The 25,005-nt window shown below is 32.7% G+C and overlaps 2 protein-coding genes across 2 annotated transcripts; one reads left to right on the forward strand and one right to left on the reverse strand.

The window, feature by feature from the left end:
• The first annotated feature begins 9 nt into the window (after positions 1 to 9).
• Positions 10 to 8,240, forward strand: LOC131653579 (magnesium transporter MRS2-11, chloroplastic-like). Its single transcript, XM_058923768.1, has 14 exons — positions 10 to 552; positions 778 to 850; positions 1,326 to 1,396; positions 1,526 to 1,611; positions 1,730 to 1,820; positions 2,911 to 2,979; positions 3,961 to 4,041; positions 4,130 to 4,295; positions 4,399 to 4,444; positions 4,852 to 4,932; positions 5,449 to 5,531; positions 6,697 to 6,740; positions 6,844 to 6,961; positions 7,817 to 8,240. The coding sequence occupies exons 1-13, from the start codon at positions 196 to 198 to the stop codon at positions 6,937 to 6,939; spliced, it is 1,344 nt and encodes a 447-aa protein (XP_058779751.1). The 5' UTR covers positions 10 to 195; the 3' UTR covers positions 6,940 to 6,961; positions 7,817 to 8,240.
• A 3,173-nt stretch (positions 8,241 to 11,413) lies between these two features.
• LOC131653581 (uncharacterized) lies at positions 11,414 to 16,117 on the reverse strand. Its single transcript, XM_058923769.1, has 4 exons — positions 15,712 to 16,117; positions 13,485 to 14,453; positions 12,598 to 12,645; positions 11,414 to 12,324 (listed from the first exon to the last, which is right to left on the reverse strand). Exons 1-4 carry the CDS (start codon positions 15,898 to 15,900, stop codon positions 11,935 to 11,937), a joined length of 1,596 nt encoding a protein of 531 aa, XP_058779752.1. The 5' UTR covers positions 15,901 to 16,117; the 3' UTR covers positions 11,414 to 11,934.
• Between the last annotated feature and the right edge of the window lie 8,888 nt (positions 16,118 to 25,005).

Consider the following 25,005-nt stretch of genomic DNA (forward strand, 5'->3'; position numbering starts at 1 on the left):
CTGTCAATTTTATACTATTAGTAATTGAAACTCATCAAATAATAATAAAATATCCAAATTCGAATAAACTATTAATCTGTTTCGTTTTAATCGTTACGCATAGTGAAACACTGCTCCAATCCAACCACCTCATTCCGTTACCGGCATGCATGACCACCGTAACCGTCGCCAGAGTCTCTTCTGAACTAAATTAGCATGGCTTTAACTTTAACTTCAACTTGGACGCACCTTCGTTTTCAACCTTTACTCTCGCGCACCAACTACGTCTTCTTCTCCGACCTTACTGAATTCCGGTCTCTACAGAGTCATGATTCTCTCACTCTTCTTCGCCGGAGAAAGATCTCTGTTACGTCACCGTCGGCTCTGAAGCCGGTGAAATGCAGTAGATCCACGGAGGAGAAGCAGTGGAGCGAGGCGGAAACCGTTCCGTCTGATTCCGATGAAGCTGTGGATGAGTCAAATGGTCCGACTCCGATCCGAACTCCTTCTATTGAGCCTCAGAGGATTGCAGGCGATTCTCCTTCTCTCGGAATCCGAGAACCTGTTTATGAAGTTTGTTCTACTCACCTCCTTTTTTTTCTCTCTCGATCTATTCTACTATAATTAGTCTTAATTTAGAAATTATCTTGTGGATTTTAGGCATTTTTATTACTACTTCAATGAACTAAAACTCTAGGAAGCTTTTGCTGCAGCTTCTTAAATTTTGTTGCAGCTTCTCCAGTGTTACTAATTTCGCTTTTCTTACTCTGTTTTCTCTCTCTTTCTATATTTGTGAAGGTTGTAGAAGTGAAATCAGACGGTGCAGTATCGACTCGAAAAATAAACAGGAGACAATTATTGAAGTCGAGTGGTGAGTTAAATCAATTGATATTAATTGAGTTAGTATTTTATCATGTTCTATTATTCATTCATGCAATCATGCTATGGTTCTTTCACTTAAAATAGTATCAATTCAAAGCCTATCAAGCACGGACACCGGAAACACTGACACCGGTTATAATTTGAAAAAATGAATAAATTAAACTTAATCACAAGTGCTGGTTTCAGACACCGATATTGATACAGACACACTTTTTCAAATGTGTCGGTACTACATGGTTCAAAATAGGCATGTAGGTTTTTTTATTTTAAAAACATGATATTTGTAATGCAATTTGCATAACAATTTTATTTTGATCGGCCATTAGCACCTAATACATCATACTAAATTTTGTTTTATTTTTGTTATTGCAATGATATCATTGGTTATTCAACAATGATAACCTATTTATATTGTTGGTTGTTTTTGTTTACATTTTATATTTGGTGAGTGTTCAATTATTCAGGTCTTCGTCCCCGGGATGTCCGAAGTGTGGATCCCTCATTGTTTTTGACAAATTCAATGCCTTCTTTGCTGGTAATCTACTCTACACATATGTACATCTGTTTTGCTTTGGAAAGTTTACCCCATATGTGGCATAGGGGAATACACAACATCAATATCAAGTTCTGTCCTTAACAATTCAATTTCATTGTTTTGTATTAGGTCCGTGAGTATGCTATACTTCTAAACCTGGGTTCGCTACGAGCAATAGCAATGCAAGATTGTGTGCTTATATTTGACTATAATCGGTATTGTTTTAATCTTAAATAATTCATATATTATAGGATGCATTATTCTCGCTAATTCTGTGATAAAGGAACGCCGAACTAAAAACTAAACTTCTATCTCTATTGATTTTTTTACCAGTAAAGGTGGGCAAGCTTTTCTAGACACTTTGCTGCCTAGGTTGAACCCCAAGAATAACAATGGAGGGCCATCAATGCCATTTGAAATTGAGGTCTGTTGGAATTTGCTTCTCCATTTAACATGCTAATTGTTAGAATTGGAGGAAAAATAGAATAGAGTTATATTCACTCCAAGCAGAGTCTTGTGAACTAATGCTAGGTTTCCTAACTCATTTTCTGCTACATTACTTCATTATGAAAACATGGTGATTTTCAGTACTATATGACAGAATAAAGATTTCAATATGGTTTATTTTCAAGGGTGAATTATGATAGTTAGTCTTAGACCTGAGTTAACTTAATAGCAGTGTCAAATTAAGATTAATTTGTTCTTATGAGACAAAAGAAACAAAAGGAAAACTAAACTGAATTTAGTTATTTTTCAAAGGTTGAGATATGATAGTTAGACTCAGGTCTGAAAAAACTGAATAGCAGTATTGTTATGAGAATAAAGTGGTTTACAGTCCTATAAGACAAGAAAGAAAACAAAAACTGATTTGCATATGGTTTATTTTCAAGAATTGAAATATGATAGTTATACTCAGGTATGAATCAACATAATAGCAGTACTAATATGAAACTCAGTAATTCCTAATTTTATCTGAGGAATGAGTATAAACAAGAGAAATAGTAAAGTATAGGAAAGGACATATTTATGGCCCAAGGTTTGGAAAGGGTAGAATTGGTGGTTATAGTGAATGTCCAGAAAAAAAAAATAATGACACTGTTTTATAAAAAAAATGGTGCTTAAAGGTAAAAGATGAGGCAGAAGGATCTAAAGATGGTAACAATTCCAATGCAGAAAGCCAAGAAATAAGTGGCCTTAAAAGTAGGTCAGATGCCGGAAGCGAAAGTATATAGGAACCCAAACTGGTCATGACTTTTGAGGAGTAGATTTCCAAGCAACTGGGTTTAAGTCTTATTCCCTGTGGCAAATACCCTCTTTAAAAACTAAAGGTATTTGAATATTACAGTTCCTAACATTCATATGAGTATATGACCAGTGGTTTACCATGGGTGTAATTTTGTTCTAATTTAGTATGTTAAAGAGTCACAGTCCATCTTGCTTGTCAATGCCATTGTAGGCATACTATTGTGAACTGTCTTCCACTCTCCCTCTTAATTACATGGTTGAACTTTCAGGTTGTCGAAGCAGCATTGCTTTCAAGAATACAACGTTTGGAGCGGAGACTGATGGACTTAGAACCTCGTGTGAGTATGAAAACACAGTGAGTAACTGAGTATGTTTATGTTGATTCTTTGTGGTATGTGTGTTTTTGCACATGTGTTAGTTTGCCTGCTTTTTTGTTATGACTTTGATAAGCAGTTGTTTCTAAACCTACACTTAGGGGTGGTAAACGGGTATGCCCGAACCCAAAAAAAAAACGGCGGGACGGACATAGTAGAGGGTATGCCCCACAAAAAAATGAGGGCGGGACGGGCCCGATAGGCCTTCCCTAAAGCCTAAAAGTTGCAAAATTCATGTTAACGCTTGCGCCCACAAAAGTCCGCAAAAATATGGGGCGGAACCAACATAGTAGAGGGTGTGAACCTAAAACTTTGACCCTCATTTCGAAAAAATGCGGGTAAAATGGGCAATGCCCGGGGGCCGGGCCCATGTTGCGTCCTCTATCTGCATGTAAGCAAAAACTGATAAAAAAAAACTATGGGCTTTAGCCACTACTTCTGTGTGATGTTTTCCTGCCATTTCTTCTTGCAGACATTGTATAAGATCTTAACAGTATTATAAATGACGTTTCACGAGGGTTTTCTAACATATTTTATTTAGCATGTTTGTTTGATTTAAAGATTGTGTAAAAAAATCTTTGTTTTTTAAAGCTTTGACATAGAAGTTGTTTTCAAGTGGTTAAAGTTATAAAAAACACTTAAATCTTTATATGCTTAAAATAAAAGATCTATTTTATTCAACTTTATTTCTGAAAGGTAAACAAAGATCTTAAGAAAATTAGAAGTCATATAATTTCAATGTAAAAGTAATATTTAATGAAAAGCTGAACTCTACTGGCTCTTTCTATTGCACATGTCTAGTGGCAGAAAGCTCCTTACTTGACGAAATATTCTACGTAGTAAATTGATTTTTGCCTTCTTGGTTCATAAAAGATTATATATTTTCACCTTTTTTCTGTACCTGATTCGGATAGCGATTTTATTTCCCCCTACCCCTGGCCCTAGGTTCAAGCTCTTCTTGAGGCATTGCCAAATCGGATAACTGGGGACATATTGGAGCAACTTCGTATTAGCAAACAAACTTTGGTATTTTCTTCTGACTTTTTTCTCACTAATCTGCTGTGGTTCTGGGAGAAAACAACTAATTTTATTTGGCCTTCTGCCAAATTGCTAGGTTGAGTTAGGCTCGAAGGCAGGAGCTCTCCGACAGATGCTTCTTGACCTTCTGGAGGACCCAAATGAAATACGGCGGATGTGTATTATGGGAAGAAACTGTACACTTAATAAAGGAAACAATAATGTGGAATGCTCAGTGCCCTTAGAAAAGCAGGTTGCTGATGGTAAGCTGTGAAATATGGAGACATGGATACAGATCTTTTCATTATGCAGATGACTTTAAAAATTACAGTACAGTTGCTCATTTTTCTCTCTCATGATATGTAGAGGAGGAGGAGGAAATTGAAATGCTTCTGGAAAATTATCTCCAAAGGTTATTCTCATTCCAAACTTGTGCATTACTTTTTGTAATAATTATTGTGTACTCGTGTGTTGAGGATGTATATATGATATTTGTAGCATTATACAACAATATTGTATTCCTTCAAGGCCTTTCTTATGTCATGTTTAAGAAGGCAGTAGTCAAAACACTACATGGTGGAAACATGTTGAAACCAAGAATCTTGTGCTTTTACTTACCATTAATATCCAGAAATCTCTCTCGTCCATGTTGCAATATCTGAAAGGAATCTGCATTATGAAACAAGTTTCAAAGTTTCAAACTCGACAATTAGTTGATGATTCTGACAAATGCTAATTACTTTTTCTTTTGTATTAAGTTTAACATTTTTAATTATATTTCTTTTCAAAGTTGACTTTTATGAATAAATGCACTTGCAGATGTGAATCTTGTCATGGTCAATCTGAAAGGCTTCTTGATTCTGCAAGGGAAATGGAGGATTCTATAGCTGTCAGCTTGAGGTTTGAATTTCTTTTTTCTCTCTTCTGCCAGGGTGGGTTTAGAGTTGTATCAAGTGATTGTTGATGTTAGGAAGTTAAGTGATCTCTGAAAGCTGTGTTCTGCTAACCCCAGGATTGTGTTTGGACTGACATCGATCCTTGGTTCCGTTGTGAAGTCAAATTAAGCACTTACCCTGCATTAAGGAATCACAATTAAGAATGCCTGAAATATTATTGCATTCAAGTACTTCAATCACAATTAAGAAAGGATGGAATAATATTGCATTCAAGGACTTCAATCACAATTAAGAATGCATGAAATATATTTCACTCTTGAAATTAAAAGAATCATATAAGTGTCTATCGTCCTTCGTTCAACATTGTTACATGGGGTAGTTAAAAACATCATGCATATAGCATGACACCATAGATTAGCTTAGCTTTTTAACCCCAATGCAAGAGAGAAATTTGTCAATGTCCATAGCTCTCTATCTTCACTAACGTTTTTTGTTCTAATAACTTATGTTCATTCAACAGCTCGCGAAGACTTGAAGTTAGTAGAGTGGAACTGCTTCTCCAGGTTGGAACATTTTGTGTAGCAGTTGGTGCCCTTGTAGCAGGTACAGATTTTGGGTGGTTCTTTGACAAAGTATACACAATTGGTTGCATAAACCCACCCACAATTTTAACCAAACTTAATTTAAATATTCACACTCTAGTCTACATTAAGCAGTTAATGTTGATATTCTCAGATAATAAATCAGTTCCACATACCAGGAATTGAAGTGGACTAAAACTTGGCTAGTTATAATTTTGTTGGTGGCTTAGGTTTGCATAAAAAACAACCTCAACTTCTCTTCTTAAAATCTAATAATTTTTTGATCATTTAGTTCTCAAGTTTTTCCAGATATTACTAGCATACATTGCATTATTTAATCACCTTGATACAGGGTTGAGATCCTCTCCATTTCTCAAAAGAAATGGAGAATGCCATTACTAATGTTTTCATTAGATATAAATCAAATTACATAAATTATATGTCACAAATTTCAAGAATGTATACATTTATACACCAATACTTTGATAATTGTATTCTCCATTTCTTTTGAGAAATAATGGAGAGGATCTCTACTCATCGGTGAAGGACTTTCAAGATTTAGAATCTGGAGTTGCCAATTTGGGGACCGTTTGTTTTGGCTTTTTTTTTTTTAAATGATTTTATAGTGTTACATAATTTTGTGTAAAAAAAATTTATAAAGAAACTTTTCATAAAAACTTCAAATAAAATTTTTGTTTGAATAGTTATTTTTAAAATGTTATTTTAGATATTTTATCTTTTTATTGAAACTTTTTTTGGATATCAAAATTTCAAAAGATCACTTAATTTTGAAAACTATTTCAAATAGATTTTCATAAAAATCATTTTTGAAATACCACTTTTTAAAAAAATTGCGATTTTGACTATGTTTTGGTCTTCAATAATGTTTGTTTATGTTATAGGATATCAAAAGTAATGTTTCAATTTAGAAAAAAAACAAATATAAAAAAATTTGTAATATCTTGAAAAACGGTTTTGTAAAATCTATTTTCAAAAATACAAAGAAAACAATTCATTTTTTTAAAGCTGAAACAAACAAGCCATTAATCTCAAAAGGAACATGCAATTTAAATAAGAACTTTGGTTATACCCAAAGTATAATCATGTGAAATGCACAAGACTGTCGGAGAGGAGAATATTATCTACATTATTTGATTTTATATCAAGATATATTTTCATGGTTTCAGGTATATTTGGCATGAACCTGAAGTCCTATCTTGAGGAACATGTGGTGAGTTGCTGTCTAAAATCTTATTCCATGCATGATTTTGTTCTTTTTGAAAGTTATTGGAATCAATCTTGTTAAATTAACTATATCTATGGATTTAATGCAGTTTGCATTCTGGCTAACTACATCTGGGATCATTGTTGGTGGCATTATTGTTTTTTTCCTTATGTATAACTACCTCAGAGCAAGAAAAATATTTTGATCGAGTGAACCTTCAAATATAGGTAATTTTGTTACCTTCTCAGCTAATTCCTCTCGCAAAAATGTACGAAACACATATGTAGATGTATTATCATGAATATGATATCAATAATATAACATCTTTAACCCAAGATATGTAAAGTTTTTGAACTCCATTTGAGTGGCTACTGAGCTAACCAATTTATAAAATAAATAAGGCCAAGACTTTTTTTAAAATTTATTTAGCTAAAAGACTAGACTACAAGGTATCCTAAAAGTCTTTTAAATCTTTTACCTATTTAGATAAATGTAAATAGTTTAAAATTTTAATTACTATACATTTATATATTTATATAATGTATATAGCCAAACATATTTTATCTTCTTAACACATCATAATATTTACTTTTAAAAACTTACTTATACTATGACAGGTTGATGAAATATGATTGGACGTGTTCAAAATTTGTTTACGTGTTTTAAAGAAAAATTTCTTTTATTAGATGTGTACAAAAATTATTACTATTATTAGATCAAACTTTTATTATAATATACTGTAATGTATTAGAATCATATAGTACATTTAGACAAGTTTAAACATTTAAGTCCATTGAACTGCATACCGAGTTTATAAGATTTTTTTAGCAATCGAGGTATGACTTATTTAAAGATCTTATTACAAAGTAGAATTTTAATTCAAGTGAAAGTTCTTTAAAATAGACCTATATTGTGTAAGTTGGTTAGGCTCAAGTTTAAGTTTGGAAAATTGCTCGGGCTTTAGAAAGTCAGCCTAACTTATTTTGACCTCTGCTTCAGAGGTTTAGTCATAAGTCATCAATATATAACTATAATATGTATTAAGTGATCCATACCTGAAGGGATTCTGATTCATTTTTCAGGTTATTTTAAAACGTGAAGGAAAGTAACCACGCACAAATGCAGTGATTGTGCATGAAGATCAAATCATCCGAAATGGATTTGGAAGTGTGCAGGATATTACTCATATAATTGATGTTGTAGCTAGCATTAATTTTTATTCTTATTCCAGAGGGGGATATACATACAATTTTTTACTGCTTCACAAGTTCACAATAGCTATGTCAGCCATCAAAAGACTCTTCACCGTGTCATCGTTGCTTTGTGGGCGTTGTGTGCAAGTGCATTAAAACATTCGTCATCTGCCACACTATCTTCAGAGACATGTAATTACATAATTGTCAAACTTTATTTAAACTTAACTATCCAAAGTTAGCCACCTGCTTGTGTTCCAGCAAGATGTTAAAACTGTTTTAAGCATTATTAATTACCTAAAAAGTTGTGTAAGGCATTTTTGAGCCCATTCAAGTTTTATTTGTAAGGGAAGTTGAGAGGCAATTTTTTTTTCAGAACGTAGTTGTCAACTCGAAACTTTACAACCCATAAGACCATGTACAATGGTTTCAACACTCAACACCCACTTTTTCAACTCTCAACACTCCACATCATTTTCTCTTTCTTCCACCTAATAACTCAACACTCATTCAATTTTTACCCTCTCCAATGGTTTTTTACTCAACACCCTACCCCACCACTTTTTATTTTCATATTCTTATTTAAATTTTATTTTTATTTTCACTCAACCATTCATCTGCTGCCACGTGTCCCCTGCGTCAGCCTCAATTGTGTTGAGTTTTCTCAACACCTCTCTCTTCCAGCACACACTCAACACCTCTCTCAACACCCATTGGAGGGGATTTTGCATGTTGAGTTCAAACTCAACAGACCCATTGCACATGGTCTAACATGGAGGATGCCAGGGCCGGTCCTTTGACTTTGGGTGCCTTGGGCGAATCAAAAGAGTGGTGCCCCTATAATTTTTTAACAATAAATACATAAGGATAAAAGAAATAATTGGATAAAAACACATTTTCATTTAACATTGTGCAAAAAGAATAGAAATATAGATCTTTGAATCAATGTTTATACTACATCAAAACATAAACCACTATAAAGAGACTTATTCTTCTTCTTCTTGTTGATCCCGTCTTTTTTCCTATAAAAAAATTGACCAAACCTTTAAAATCATTTAAATATCATACTCTTAGCATTTTTTTTGTTACAAAATCGTTAATAATTTGTTCATAATCAAGGTTCTTCAAAAAATTGGTTTCAATTGAAATCAACGCAAGACTATTTAATCTATCTTGAGACATAGTAGACCTCAAATAAGATTTTAATAATTTTAATTTAGAAAAATTTCTTTCAGCAGATGCAACACTGATAGAAATAGTCAATATTACTCTATAATCTAAGCGTGCATTAGAAAAACAATTAAAAGTCTTTAAAGAACTCAATATCATATAGCTTGATTTTGATTCAACTGTTAAAACTTCTCTGATAACTTTCGATTCTTCAAACAAAATTTCACCATCAAGATCAAGAGAATCGTCATGTTTTAAACAAGTTTCAAGATGTTTACAACATGCTTTCAAGTTCCTATCAAATAATGATCTAAGCCTTTCAATACTAAACAAGAATCCAAAAATATTTTCATTTGTGTTATACTGCTAAAATCTTCTATCAAGTGATCCAATTGTTTGATCTACAATATATATAAGAAATAATTATTTCGAAAAAACTCTTCAGTAGACACAAGATTCAGTTGTCAGGGTTGAGATGGATTTTCATCATAATGTTGTTTTCTACTAATTTGACATTTTTGAATAAACACACATTCAATCTCTATTTCATTCTCAATCTTTTCGGCACTAGCCTTAGCATTTACAAATCCAAATTCTCTATATTTTTTCAAATAATTGATCAAACCTTTTACTAGTTCTATATCCACATCAATACACATGTCTTTTTTTGTAAACTTTTGCTAATTTCATTAAGAACAGTTTACAATTCAAACCAAATAATCATAGCTACTAAAAATTCAAAGTTTTCAATTTTATGAGTTGCTAAAAATTCGATTTCACTCTTATTTTAGGGATCATTATCTTGTTCAGCTAGTTGAAGTAGTGCTTCACTCTTAATTTTGGGATTAATAATATAAAATATTTTCTATATCATTGTTTTAATTTTAGTGTCTCAATTAAACTCTTTAGTTGCTAAAATTATGGATATATTAATTGATTTTATTTTAGAGAAATTAATTCATTTTATTCTACTCTATATTTTATTTATGAGAAATTACATTCTTTTATTAAGTAGTGCCCCTATAATTTTGTTAACCAGTATTTTAAAAAATATATATTTTTAGCAAGTATTTTTATAATAGAAAATTCTCTTTTAATATGTATAGGGCTACGATTTTTTTTTGGTGCCCCTAAAATTATGGGGCCTTGGGCTCCCGCCCCACGAGCCCGTGCTCAGGGCCACCCTGGAGGATGCTTAATCCACTTGACACAAGAAACTCAAGTTTTCTTAAACCTTAAAACCCACGTTTTTAGACTGAGTAGTTAAATTGAGATTAAAAAAAGTTGAAAAACCATCTGTTTACGAATTTGTTTGTTTATATTTTATTTATAATCAAATTGATGAAAAGTAAGTATCCATAAAAAAAACCATAAACCATACGAATATAGAGGAATGAACATGCCATCTCTCGTTTTATACATGTCATTTTTTAAGTAGGGCGTTTTTATGAATTTAATCTTACAAAATATCAAATTTTTTCGAAATTTTTGGTACCGAATCAGAAATTTCATATAAATACCGGAAATTTTGTTGAAAATTTACCAATTTATCGTGTCTAATGTTACATACCGAAAATTTTAAATTTTCGGTACCGAATATTTCAAATTTCCAATATATAGCAACAGTTAAAATTAATACCTGAAATTTGAAATATCCGGTATATGAAAATTTCAGATTTTAAAGAAATTTCCAGTACACACCGAAAATTTAAAATTTCCGGTATTGGTTTTCTACCAAAAGTTCGTGAAATTTCTGAAACGGGATAATGAATTTTGTAAAATTACCACAATTTTTAAAATCTCCGGTAAATCGCACCAAAAATTTTGAAATTGCCAATAAATGAATACCTAAAATTTGTTAAAAACAAAGAATATTCGATATCGGCCAAAAAAAAAAAATACCGAAAATTTGCTATCAGCAACCAACCAAGAATTTGCTTTTTAATAATTTTGGTAACTGTTATTTTTTTTAATAAATAGTGTCCGAGACATTTTAGGGATAAAGTAAAAGCTCACAATTTCACAAACATAGCAGCACATGTAATAATTAAAACACATAACAAGCTTTCAAAGTAAAATATTGTAATTTTACTACACTTATTTCATAAATACATTACAATCATTTTTAAGTTAACATTTAAAATCATCATTTTTTTAGAGAGACTAACAAAAAACAATTATTATAGAGTCGTAATAAAATTCACTCAATTTGTTTGTAATTCACTCAAAACATCCCTCTTGCTTGTGAAACAAACCTAGAAATTATGATTATGGGAAATCATGTGTATAATGATGAATCCAAAGATAAGATTTAGGTAAAAAAAATCCCCGAAAGTAAAATCATTTAAAATGTTAAAATTAAGAAACAAAATATGTCACAGTAATGTCTACTACAGCAACAAAATCTGATATAGATACAAAAAAAAGAACTCATTCAAATGTACAGTTCAAATTCCTAAAATATAACATTTTGGAAGAAGAACACCTAATCTAGAGATAAATATCAAACTCTCCAAAAAATTAAAATATTCTCCTGATGATAATTCAAGAACCTGCGCACTCTATTGAATGTGAAGGAAGCTATCTTCTAGTCTAGACAGTTTTGTAAGAGGTGAAAGAAGTGGTTAAACTCCACTGTAATAGGCATCCAGCTTCCTTTGCCCTACCTTATGAAGGGTTTCACAAATCATAACCTCTTAAGTATGACCCATTTGCACACAGTAACAGTTAATAGAGTATCATGCTCCAAGGACCATCAAAACTTACCATATAAAAGTAACAGGTTGCATAAACCACCGACATAAGCCAAATTGTCTCTACTCCAATGGCTTTGTAGGTTAAAAATCTTTGAGTGGCATTTGATTTCCATCAATCACCATATTTCCCATACCAACTTCAACAGCCTCATGCTCGGTCTTTTCCCTAGACTTTAGAGACTTTTCACCGTTAGCAGCATCAGGTTGCACGTTAGTCAAAGAGGGCTCAAGAGTCCGAGGACCTGCACTCATCCATGGATGATTGAGGCACTGAGCAGCCGTTGGCCTCTTATCAGGAACAAAGTCAAGTAATGGAACAAGGAAGTCAGCCATGTCACTTGCATCTTGCTCACTGAAATCATATTTCTCCGTCAACACCTTAGTGATAGGCCAGAACCGCAACCGACGAATGTGTCTCAAATCACCACATCTATTGAAAAAGTCCCGGGAATAGCGGCCACTAAGAGCAATCTATAGACAATATAATTGTTCAAGTTGTGAGAATGGGAACAAATAAAATGCTGGCAACACCAATAAAATCAAAATTCAGAATCATAGACAGAAAGAGAGTATATTCAATAGGATTAAGGATCATGTCTGTAATGAAGTGACTGAATAAAATGCGGGATAATGAAGCATCCATAACACGCAATATTTTTCTCCTTGCGCATATCAAGATATCAAGATCCAAATTGATAATATAACAACTTGGACATTTTGCAGCATAACACCTAACATGCCTACCTTGCGAGGCATCATTCCAAGAAGCTCCATCATCAATGCCAGATGGTCCTGAAGAGTAAATTTAGAAATCTCATCAAACTAAATCATCAATTAAAGTTGAAGTCCAAATAACCACAGTCCACAGCAGTATTTCATGTTTTTATACATTTTTTCTAAGAGAATAAGAAACGACGGCATTTTTAATGGTTATAAAAATAAATTTTATCAATGTGCATTATTTCTAAGGAAAATGTATGATTCAAAGATATTATTGAATTGTACTAAGAAAAATGTATGATTTTAGTACCCCAATAAAAATTTTACGGCAAATTTAAACAAGCGGAACCTCAATTCTAAAAACATAAACAAAATAAATAACAAATACAACATCAACCACCACCACCAATTCTTGTCCCACTAAGTAGGGTCGGCTACATGGATCCACTGTCGCCATAATGTTCTATCCAAAATCATGCTAAATAAACAACAAACATATTAAAAAATTGAAAACAGTGCAACATCTTGAGACTAAAATAATTTCATAATGCTAGAGTATAGACACGAGTTCATTTCTTTGAAGAAATGTCTTCTTAGTGATCTAGTAGCATTATCGCATATCAAAAGTTCTAGCACTATTTCAATTTTCAGAAAACAAAACTGAGCATAAGTAACATAAAAATCTTAAGTTGGAATAAAGTTCATTCTTCAAATAGGCTAATTTGGTAACAGAACTTTTCAATTTTACCAGCTTGAACTCACTTTTGAAGCACAAAAATAGAAGAAGCATTTTAACAAACCATTTCCTCTAAATGTTATTTTTCACATGCCTTTGACAGCAGATATATACAAAGAAAAAAGTATATAGGAAGTAAAGTCAACAAATTCTTTTGAAATTCAAAACAGGTTACCTCATCCCTGTCATAGTTATCACCACTGTGAGGATCGAAAAGAACATCACCAGTGGCAAGCTCAAAGCAAATGCAAGCAAAGGACCACATATCAGCTGGAGTTGAGTATTTGGAACCAAGAAGAACCTCAGGACATCTATACTGCCTTGTCTGAATATCATTCGTAAATTGTTTATACGTCCAACAAGCATTACCGAAATCCACCAGCTTGCACTTGAGATCAACAGCAGCAAGCAACTTCTTTCTGGTAGAGCGGCTACCTCTCCTAGAAACTTGACTTCCTTGTGGAACATCCTGAATTTCAGAAGTCTTTGCTGATTCATCTAAACTAGCAGAACTATTAGGTTTACCTTCACCATTTTCTACATTCGGTTTCACATCATTACTACAATTATCTTGCTCCGGTGCTTCAGAATCCTCCTCTGCTACCTCGGAACCTTCCTTCTGAGCTGCTTTTTTAGCCTTTTTGCGCATTTTCTTTTTCTGGTTCTTGGTTAGATCTCCATTTGAACTTTTATCATTTGTGGTCCCATTCCTGGACACAGTCTTATCTTTGGTTTTTGAAAGTATAAGTGGGGCTCCGGATTTCCTAGGATCCTTAGATGGATCTATTGGTGAGAGAATCAAGACATTCTCGGGCTTCAAATCGGTGTGTATTATAGAGAGCTCGCGGTGCAAATAATCCAAACCGACCAAAACATGGTAACAAATTTCTTTGACCATGGGAAGGGGAACACCTCGATAATCACTATACTTTATAAGGGTGAGAAGATTATCACCAAGGAATTCAAAAACCATACAAACATGGTTGCCATTAGGCCCTGAATGCTTAAAGTGGTCCAAAAGCTTCACAACACATTTCTTATCCTCTACATCCCCTTCAGCAATTTGTTTGAGAATCTTTATTTCATCCATCGCTGCTTCAGTGTAATGCTGAGCACTCTTTTGAATTTTCAAGGCAACATATCGCTACATAATAAATAATTCCCCCCATCATTAATAGATATTTAAACAAAATACCATAGCACGTGTGCTATCTAGGGCTTCAACAAACATAGTCACAAAGTGAATTGTGTCATTTAATAAAAAGAACTTCAATGACACATGAACAACAACTTAACAAATTAGAAAGAGAATCAAGGCAACAGGAGCATGAATAACTAATTACAAAATCAACTTTAGTTACTAAGACTATTTACAATGGTTTCCAAATTCAACACCCTACTTTTTCACTTTTTATACTCCACATCATATTCTCTCTCTTCCACCTAATAATTCAACACACATTCAACTTTTACTCACTACAATAGTTTTGTTTAATAAAATTCAACACCCTACTTTACCACCATTCACAACACACTGAAAATTCAAATAATCACAACAACCAATAGGATTTTGCAAAATATTGTATGTGGCCCCCACGCTCATTCATTCAACATGTTGAATTCTTTCAACACAAAGTAATCCACGTCATATTAAACAATCTATTAAACATATCATTGCATGAATTCAACAGTTGAAAAAAAATTTCAACACCCCCATTGTACATAGTCTAAATTGAACACACAACACACACAGACATCGGTTAAGAATTGTGGTTTAGGCCTAACTCATCCCTACAAAACCGACTTGTAGGATGAAGATTGTCCCCACTTATAAGCACATGTTCATGTCATATATTGTTCGATGTGAGACTCTTAACACACCCTCACGCTCAAGACTGTCCATCTAGAGCATGGAAATAAATGGTGGGTGGCTCGATTGCGGAAACCTAATAGCAGGTGACTCATCGGATCTTATACCAGAGACTATGATACCATGTTAAGAATTGTGATTTACGCTTAACTCATCCCTACAAAACCGGCTTGTAGGATGAGAATTGCCTCTTACAACACTTGAGTCTTACCAGTTACCAACCACTAGCACTAGAGCCCGGTGGTAATAGCTAGAATAAAATAATACAGAAGATCAAGCAGCAAAATCTCCTAATCCATAGTTGAGATTTGAGAATGATAAATTTCAGTTAAAAATTGATAATTTCTAATATTGAAAAAAAATCCATAAAAATTGGAAAACAAAGCATACATTTTGGTCAAAGCTCTCCATTTCAGAAACAATGACACACCCCTTCATATTCCAAAACCACTAAACTTAATCATCAATCATCAAAATTCAAAAAGCATAAATTTTTAATCCAAGGAAACAAAGAGAATGAAAAGGCACAAACCAATTTGTGAGTATCCCAAGCGAGCCAAACAGTGGAAAAGTGCCCCCATCCAAGCTTACTCTGAACCACATAGCACCCATTTTTGAAAGTATCGCCAATCTGAACCTTGTGATATCCACCGCGTCTGTAATCTTCAGTTCCTTCATCCTCCGAACTGTAATCACTCGCATCTTTGTTGTCCTCCGCCATTGAAGTCGAAGGACTGAGCCCAAACTCTTGGACTGAAAACACGGAAACAAAAAATGGAAATTTCAACTACGATTGATCTATTTGACGAATAATAAGTGTCGCTGATGAGATGGGTTAGAGTGAGGCAGACGGAAATGAAAAGTTTGAAAGCAGTGAATGGTATAAATGGGAAAATTAGGGTTTTTGAGTGGTATAATGGTATTGGTCCTTCTTATTGTTGTTGTTGCCGGGAAACAAACAAAATAAAAGTAAATCATAAATTCTTTCTTTAAAAATATTATTAGATCAGAGGGATGAGTTCGAGTTCCAACTCACGACACTATACTTATTCATTTTTAAACGGTGAAATACAACCAAGTTTATGGACATACAAATTATTTTTAGTGAATTATTGTTATCTCCAGTGTTCAAGGGATCCAAGAGAGCCAACGTTATGTTGGCATTGTAATTCAAAGTCAAATGATTGTTGCTATAGTAAGCCTTCAGAAAGTTTAATCTAATCATATATTCTTATCAATTCCTTGAAAAGAACGCGTGGAGGCTTGCAAGAGACGAAGCGCATGCAACGAAAACGTGTCATCTTTTGAGTAGAAGACCGTTGCAGTCGAATTAGTATATATAAGAGTCTTAGCAAATAGAATTTTTGGTGTGTTCAACATTGTACTATACTCATACTCAAAGTATCTAGCATATTGAGAAACGAGTCTCACTGAGAAATGTACGTTTGAAACACCCTTTTTTCAGTTATAAAGCAGTTTATTTACATTCAAAGCCATTTACATTTCTTTTATAATTCCTGTCGAAACCTTTACATTTCTGTCCAATTTATCTTCCTTCGCCCTTTACCTTTTAAAGCAACCCTTTTACAGTCATGCATTTCTTTATCTCTAAGATTGTCTTTACATTTAGCGTTTGAAAAACCTAAATAAACACATAAACACTGAACACATATGTCTCAGGATCAATCTATTCGATCCTGCGAGTAATCGAAGTTTCGAATTTAGAGGACTGACGCCTGTTTACCAAAATCAAGGGTAAAGACATACATGTATTACAAACCCACTTTACCAAAATAATGCATCAATGAGATAATAATCCACCTCTGATTCTACATAAATAGGGGCTCCAAAATTCAACAAAAAAGGTGTGTTGTCATCCAGCTACAATCAAAGCTAGATCTTCTAAAAAATTGTTGGATCCTAACCTCATGGTTGGTATACCATCAAAAGGAGTTTTGTGATATAGTTGAAACATATGGATAAGTATATGTATATGAAACCTTATCCCAAATGGGTGGATAAAATGATGTATCTTCCAAGAGGTCATAAAACTCATGAATCAACCATTTATTCAAGAAATATGGCAAAAGACTCATTGCACGGTGCGACGAAGGGAACCACAATGAATTTCAGAAATTAAAGTTATTACCTTTATCACTGCCACTAACAACTTTTATGTGGTATTCCTCTTTCTTTCTCCATGTCTCTCTCCCTCGCTTAAAATAAGGAAAGGAAATAATATATCATTTTTTAGCAGTGATTATGATTCAACGACCACCAATGGTGTACGTCCTCCATTATGAGAGAAATTAGTAGAAATGGCTGGCCACGACTTAAATGAGTTAACTTTCATATTAGCATGATTACAAAAGTTGATTCAAAAGAAGGAAAACAAGTGTGTTACTTGAGAAATTGGCACACAATCAATCTCCATCATAGACATGGAAGAATCTAATGATGATATGTTAGTCGAATTCACATTAGATTTATCAATGGATAATATCCTTGAGGGGAAAATTTATTTGTATCCTGCCTTGAAACCCACCGAAAAGAAGGTGATTGTGTGTGTGAAGCAAAGGTTGAATACGCTTTTGACATTAGCAAAGTTGAAAAATTATTTAAATATTTTCTTAAAGATAAACAAATTTAGCTATTAGACTATTACAAGCTCCCCTTACTCCTCAAGAAGGCATAGGTAAGAGGTATTGTAAATAGTCTAATTCATACAATCACTCTACATATCTAACTGCATGGTCTTTCCCAAGGATATCTAAAAAGCTATCAAGGAAGGTAGATTAAAGTTAATTGATAAAGTAATTGTTGAGAAGATCACTAATACATATTTCCCCATTTAAGACCATGGTTATGGTATCGGTTTTTTTTAGCCGACAAGGTTCAAATAACCTGCAAAGGAAAGAAATTGACACAACATGTATGACCACTTAAGGTGAAGTTAATTGAACATAAAAGTGATTAAAAATTGTAATATAGGCTAAGAAGACAAGTTATACCAATGTATGCTAGTTGAAAGTCTAATAAACCTCCCTATATTTGATAACCAACACATGGGTTAGTAGATCATTATACGCTGATATATCTTGTTCCGTTATGGAACCATAAACGAATACTATTGTTTCGTTCAAGAACCAAATATGCATCCCCCACAAAAGTGGTCTTTTGCTACTTATAATGCAATTATATATAATAGTAAAGTTTGAAAAATAATACATGAACCATACAAGAAAGTAAGTGAGCTTCAATGGTGAAAAGGCTCCCACTTAACTTTAGAAGGACTTTGAAAAATATTGTTCTTTAATTAAAATTTGAAATCCCTAAACTTTTGTATAAAATAAGAAATGTGTACTTGCTAAAAAACACAATGAGAGACAAAACCTAATTATGCAAGACTGTATGAGATTTAGGGTTTATTGTGTGTTAAGTGTAAGAGTAGTAGAGAGTTCATGTATATCTTTCAGAAGGAATTTCGTGTCCTCTCTTCCCTTTTTCAATTGGAGAATATATAGGGGATTTTTTGAGCTTGGAATTTAGAGTTAAGAGCGGTTTTCCATAACCATAAAAACATAGAATAGAGGAGATGAACCATCCTCCCATCGTAGAAGAAGCAATCATTCCCTTTTGTTTGCTTCTCTGGACCTTGCACTTTTGCTACCATGTATCCACATATGTTAGATGGTATGAATCATGTGTTTTGATCCATACCCTATTGGGAGGTTCACCTTGGGCGGGCCAACCTAATTTGGTAACCAATAGGTCCATTATGGGTTGTTGCTACTGCCATTATGCGCGAGCTCGCTTGACTCACACGCACACACATGCGCGTACACACGCACACTATTGAGTATGTAATTCTTTGTGTCGAAGTAGTATTTGATAAAGTCTGTATTAACTATATTTGACAGAGAGTTGAAAATAGCAAGTAGTTGTCGAAATTTGTAAGTTGTGGAAGAAGAGTATGTCGAAAAAGTTAGACTTAGCCTTTGTTTTGTAACTTAGTTAGAGTTAGTTAGAGTTTGCTCGGTGGACAAGCAAACTAAGCTATAAATAGGGAGACATCCTATTTGTGAATATAATGTAATTCAATTAGAATCGAGAATCAATAATATAATCTTCCTCTCCCAAAACCCTAGCTTTCATCTTTCTCTATTTTCTCTCTTCTCTCTCGATTATCTTTGCGCTTTTGCGCAATAGAATCATCTTGCAACCAATGCGTGGTTGAATCACTCAAGTGAAGAACATGAGGCATAATCAATAAGAAAGATTGATTCTTATTCATCAAGATTGATTCAGATTATCTCCGAGTTTGTGGTTTAATTCCAACACATACACGCACACACACATCTGCTGGTTTTTTGTTGCTTATTCATGGGATATCCCTACTAAGGCCCATCAAAATTATTCTAGTCTACAACCCTAAAACACGAAGTCTTGAAAAGACGGAGTGATTTATTAAAAAAAAAACACACACACACACACACACGCACGCACATATATATATATATATATATATATATATATATATATATATATATATAATACTATAAACTTTTTAAATTAAATTTTTAAAAGCTTTTTAAATTTTAGATTCACTCTAAATCAACATTCTTTTCTTCTCTATTTTATTTCAAAAATATATTAAGTGTATCATATTTCTTTCATGTTTTTTCTTTCTTTAGACTATTTCTTATATATATTTTTTCTAATAAATTGATGTTTTATTGTCTCCGCTTGTTGAATGAAACAGGACATATCTTCTAGATCACACTATTATATCACCTGGTCAGCTTCTTAGTAGCTTTTTCCATTTGTTTAAATTTAAATGTATTGGCTACTTTGACTTGGCAATCTTATAGACCAAAAGTTCATAATGCAATTGTTTAACAATAAATAAAAGGGAGTAGTAACTCTGATATTTCATTGCTAAATGAAAGACTTTAGTTAGCATTTTCAATTAATTAATTATTGATGTCACTATGCATTGGTGTTGAACACATCACTTGCAAGAAAAGTTCAGCACATAAGTTGGTGACGACAACGACGAAAATTGGGTGTATATGGTGCACAAGTTATATGTGATTTATGTGGTTTACTAAAGTAGCATGTTGAATTTAGACCAAGAAAAAAAAGTAGCATGTTCAATGATATTCCATGCATTATTTTTCATGTATTCATGATTATAAAACTAACTAATTTTGCATTTATTAAAAATTCAGTTAAATGTAACTATTGATTTTGATCTCATAGATAAATTAATGTTTCCTAGAAAACTTTTCATTTATGAAAAATTGTTCCATAAAAGTAAGAGTTATAAAAGATAAAACTTATTTTAATTGAAACATAATTTAAATATGCCATCATTAAATAGATAAAACAGATTAATTAAATTTATTTATTTGAGACATAATTTATTTAAGTCTACATTTATAGAGAAAAAATAAAAAAAAAGAAAAAGAAAAAAAAATTAGTATACGTGTCATTAGGGGAATATCAAATGTAAAAAGAGACAAATTTGAAGGACAAAAATCAAACAATTGAAATTTGAGGGTCAAAATCAAACAATTACAAAATTTGAAGGACCAGATTCAAGCAATTGAAATATGAGGGACCAAAATCAAGTAATTGAGAAATTTAGAGGGCAAAAACTAGGGGTGTTCAAAACCAAACCGGCCCAATAGAAAACCGCAAAACCGAACCAAATCAAATCGAAATCGCAAAAAACCGCATTTGGTTCGGATGTGTTTGGGCCATTTTTTAACAAACCGCACGGTTCGGTTTGGTTTGCGGTTTATATTTTACAAATCAAACCAAACCGAATCAAACCGCATTATGTTGCAACCCCCAAACTTCAATTAACTTATATCGAACCCAAACTGAAACCTATTATGCCTTAGTCTTACGATTATGAATTATTTTCTCTTCCTCACGCTTAAGATTTCAGTTTAAGTCTTTTCAAATCTCTCCTAGCGGTATTGTACCTTCTTCTCATCTTCTTTTTCAAATACATATCACATATTGTTTTCTAGTTTTTCATCTCTTAAGTTCTTTCTTTTTCTTCTTATTATTTGTATTCTATTGTTCTCTCTTCTAATTACGTTTTTAATATTCCTCTTCTTATCTAATCACATCTCTTCTGCTCTTTCTTTTTCATCTTCTCTAATATTTCATTTCCTCTTTTTTCTATTTTATTATAATATTTTTATATTATTTTATGCTACTATTTTATGTTTTTCATCCCACTTTTATTTAATATTATTTTTGTATATTAAATAGGAAGTAGTTATCCAAATATGATAAATTTTGTTGTTATTTGATAATGCATAAATGACTAAATATAAAGTTATGCTTTCATCATATGTGTATGTATGACTCAATAAATTTTTGTAAAAAAACCAAATCAACCGAACCAATTCAAACCGCGTTGGTTTGGTTTGGTTTTATTTCTAAAAGTCAACCGAACCAAATCAAACCATACACGTTTTCCTTTGCGGTTCAAATAATTTTTTACGTCAAAACCGCTCAAACCGCACCGCGAACACCCCTAGCCAAGACTGCATTTAAATCTTAAAGATAAGAATTTCAAAAATAGTTTTTGATTAAATTACAAAATTGTAATATTATATTGTTTTACAATTTTTTCATAGAATTTCATTATCTGATTTGAGAGTTTAATTGAAGGCAAAATAAATTGAGAACTGTTTACTAATTGAGAGTTTAATTGAAGGTAAAGTAGCTCCAAAAAATTTGATTATTTTAATTTCTTGAGTGATTTTTGGAGCAGTCGGAGCTTCTCAAGTAGCACCAAAAAATTTGATTATTTTAAATTCTCGAATGCATGAATGCTCATGCCCTATAGAAAAGTTTGTTGATAAGAAACCTTATTTGATTGTTCAACACAATAGCCATATTATTTGGACTATTGTCAAACCGCATATTCTTCATGTAAAACCAAATATATTAAATAATGTTAGTAACTGCTCACAGTATTAAATTTTTAAGTTACGAAATCTAATTTATATAATTTATATTAATTATGGAAAGAAGATTATGTATCAAAATGAGGTCCAAAGAACTCTAAGAACAATTGGGAACAATTTTCAAATGTGCGCATTTAAAAATAAGACGATGCGTGTCTTCAAAATTATTAATGCAATAGAACTGAATACTATAGTGAAACTCCTCTTGAATAGAATTTTCTAAATTCAACCAATTTTTTTTCTCCATCCAACATGTTGATTATGAATAAATTGATCATAATTAATTATAAGCGATAATTTATAAATAATTGACTAATTAATATTCTTGATTTTACCGGTAATCAGAAAGTGTGAGTGGCCGACAACAAATCTGTAAGCTTGAACGATAAATGAAGAAGGGGGTGTACCTGCAGACACTCTGATGCTTAAGTCAGTTCGGGCGAAGAGATAAATGAGAAAAGATAAAGAATTGAATCCTTGACCCTCCTGCAGAGGAGGGTATTTATAACGAGCCTCCAACGCTTGGTCATTGATCTCCGTTATGGCCTAATGTCCAGGTCCATGATGGATGACTGATAGGATTCCCACGTGAAAATAGGGATGAGCAACACATACTTATCGTTCTGGGTCAACTGCCTCGCAATTCTCAAATCATGGATGAACATGTCCACTACGAAGGGCAAGACGGTTTTGCCAGTCACGCAAAACGCGAGGCGCAGTTGGTGACATGTCCTCGGGTGAGGAGCACGTGGGGAATGCGTTCTCCACTGGTCTCAACGGATCAAACAAATACTTTAGACCGTCCTCGACGTAAAAATAGGTTGGCCTTTGCTCGTCGATGAATCAGCCACAAACCCAATCCAAAACTATTCTCCAATTTGAATAATGACAATAAATTATTAAAAGAATATGTATTTTAGAATTAAAATATCAAATTATGATTAAAATACTTCTCAAGCAAGGTGCCGTTTTTAAGAGGCAAAACTCTTCAAATTTAATTTTGACAAAATATTGTATGTTGGTTGAATTTAATTTATTCTTACACAATCAATTTGATAGGTGAGCAGTGATATTATGGGGGAGAGTTTGGGATATTTCCAATTCAATATAAAGAATTTTAGTTACATTATGAAATATAATTAAAATTTCAAATATACTTATGAACATCATGCAAGTGGTTGTGGCCTTATTTGTCTGCTACGAGCTACTTATCTTTTGCGCAGCCTCTGTCAAACACAGTTAAGGTTCTCCAATAATGGACATCACCACACACACACCAATGTCTCTTTGTTTACAAAAAGACAATAAAGACTTCATATTTATTAACCGATACTAATAATTAGAGTTATGGTCCTCCTGTCCCACAACAACACTAAAACCTCAACTTTTTTTTTTCTTTTTAATCTCTCAATCAGAAGAGGACCATAATAGTTGGTCGCGTATGTGGACTGCATTTCCCCTCAAAAAATTGATTCTACAATTTGTTAATTCTGCATAGGGTTTAGTTAAAGTTTCATACGATGTGATGCAAAGCAAAAGCTCAATACTCCATTTTTTTTATTTCCATGCTTTCCCTTTTGGTTAACAAAAAAAATTATTCATAATAAAAAAAACAACACCAACATGATATGTTTAGGTAATATTTTGTTTTTGTTTTTTAGTTAATAATAATCACTAAAAATTCATATATATATATATATATATATATATATATATATATATATATATATATATATATATATATATATATAACTGTGAATACTAGGGGATGGATTATAATATTGACATTCAATCTAATTATATCAATTTTTGACGATTGAACTAGAATTTGTGACAATATTTGTTGAGTTTAAAGATAGTGCACTATTAGTGTAAACACAGTTTTACACATACAAGCAACCAAAATGTTTTAATTTGTCATGTAATTTCAGTTTTTTAAAATTAAAAATAAGATTTATTCTGATGCATGTCTCTCATTGGTTGTAGGGATGACAACGAGTCGGGTCGGGTGCAGGTTTCACACTACTCAAACCCGCACCTGAAATCGGCACCCGAACCCTATCCCGAACCCAAATCCAAATGCTATTCGGAAGGCAAAATAACACCCACGCCCACCCCCGTTGTGTTCGGATTTTTTCACCCAAACCCAAACCCACAGCAAAATACATAAATTACATTTTTCCTACAATTTTTCTATAACTTTAATATATATATATATATATATATATATATATATATATATATATATATATATATATATATATATATATATATATATATAAGCGGGTGTAATTTTGTGTTTCGGGTGCGGGTTTCACACTATCCAAACCCGCACCCAAACTCAAATTCAGTCAACTCGAATTTTCACGCATTGACTCGGGTTCGGGTGCAGATGAACCCCACAGGTTTGGATCTGCTTGTCATCCCTAATTAGTTGACAGTGTAAAATTACTTTACGCATTTCCTTTTTTCCATATTTGTTTTGCTTTCTTAATGATCTTTCGGTAGGTTTTTTTTTTTTTTTTGATAACATCTTTCGGTAGGTTTTTACTTCACTAGAAAAATTCCAATAAAAACAACACACACATTCTAGGAACATTCATTTATGGTCAAACCAACAGGACATTCCAACGAGTAAATTTTCTGTGTTTTTGACCAAATAAGGAGAAGAAACAAACTCCCAACAGAAAAATCAAACAATCTCTCTTTTGAGTCTTTTCTACTTCACAAAAAAACGCGTGCGTACAACGCACATGATTATGTAACATTCACGTCAAAACTATACTTCCCTTAAAAAGAGAAAAAAAAAACATTAATTATAACAACTTTACGTA

Source organism: Vicia villosa, linkage group LG2 (genome assembly GCF_029867415.1).
Source record: "Vicia villosa cultivar HV-30 ecotype Madison, WI linkage group LG2, Vvil1.0, whole genome shotgun sequence".
Taxonomy (NCBI): Eukaryota; Viridiplantae; Streptophyta; class Magnoliopsida; order Fabales; family Fabaceae; genus Vicia; species Vicia villosa.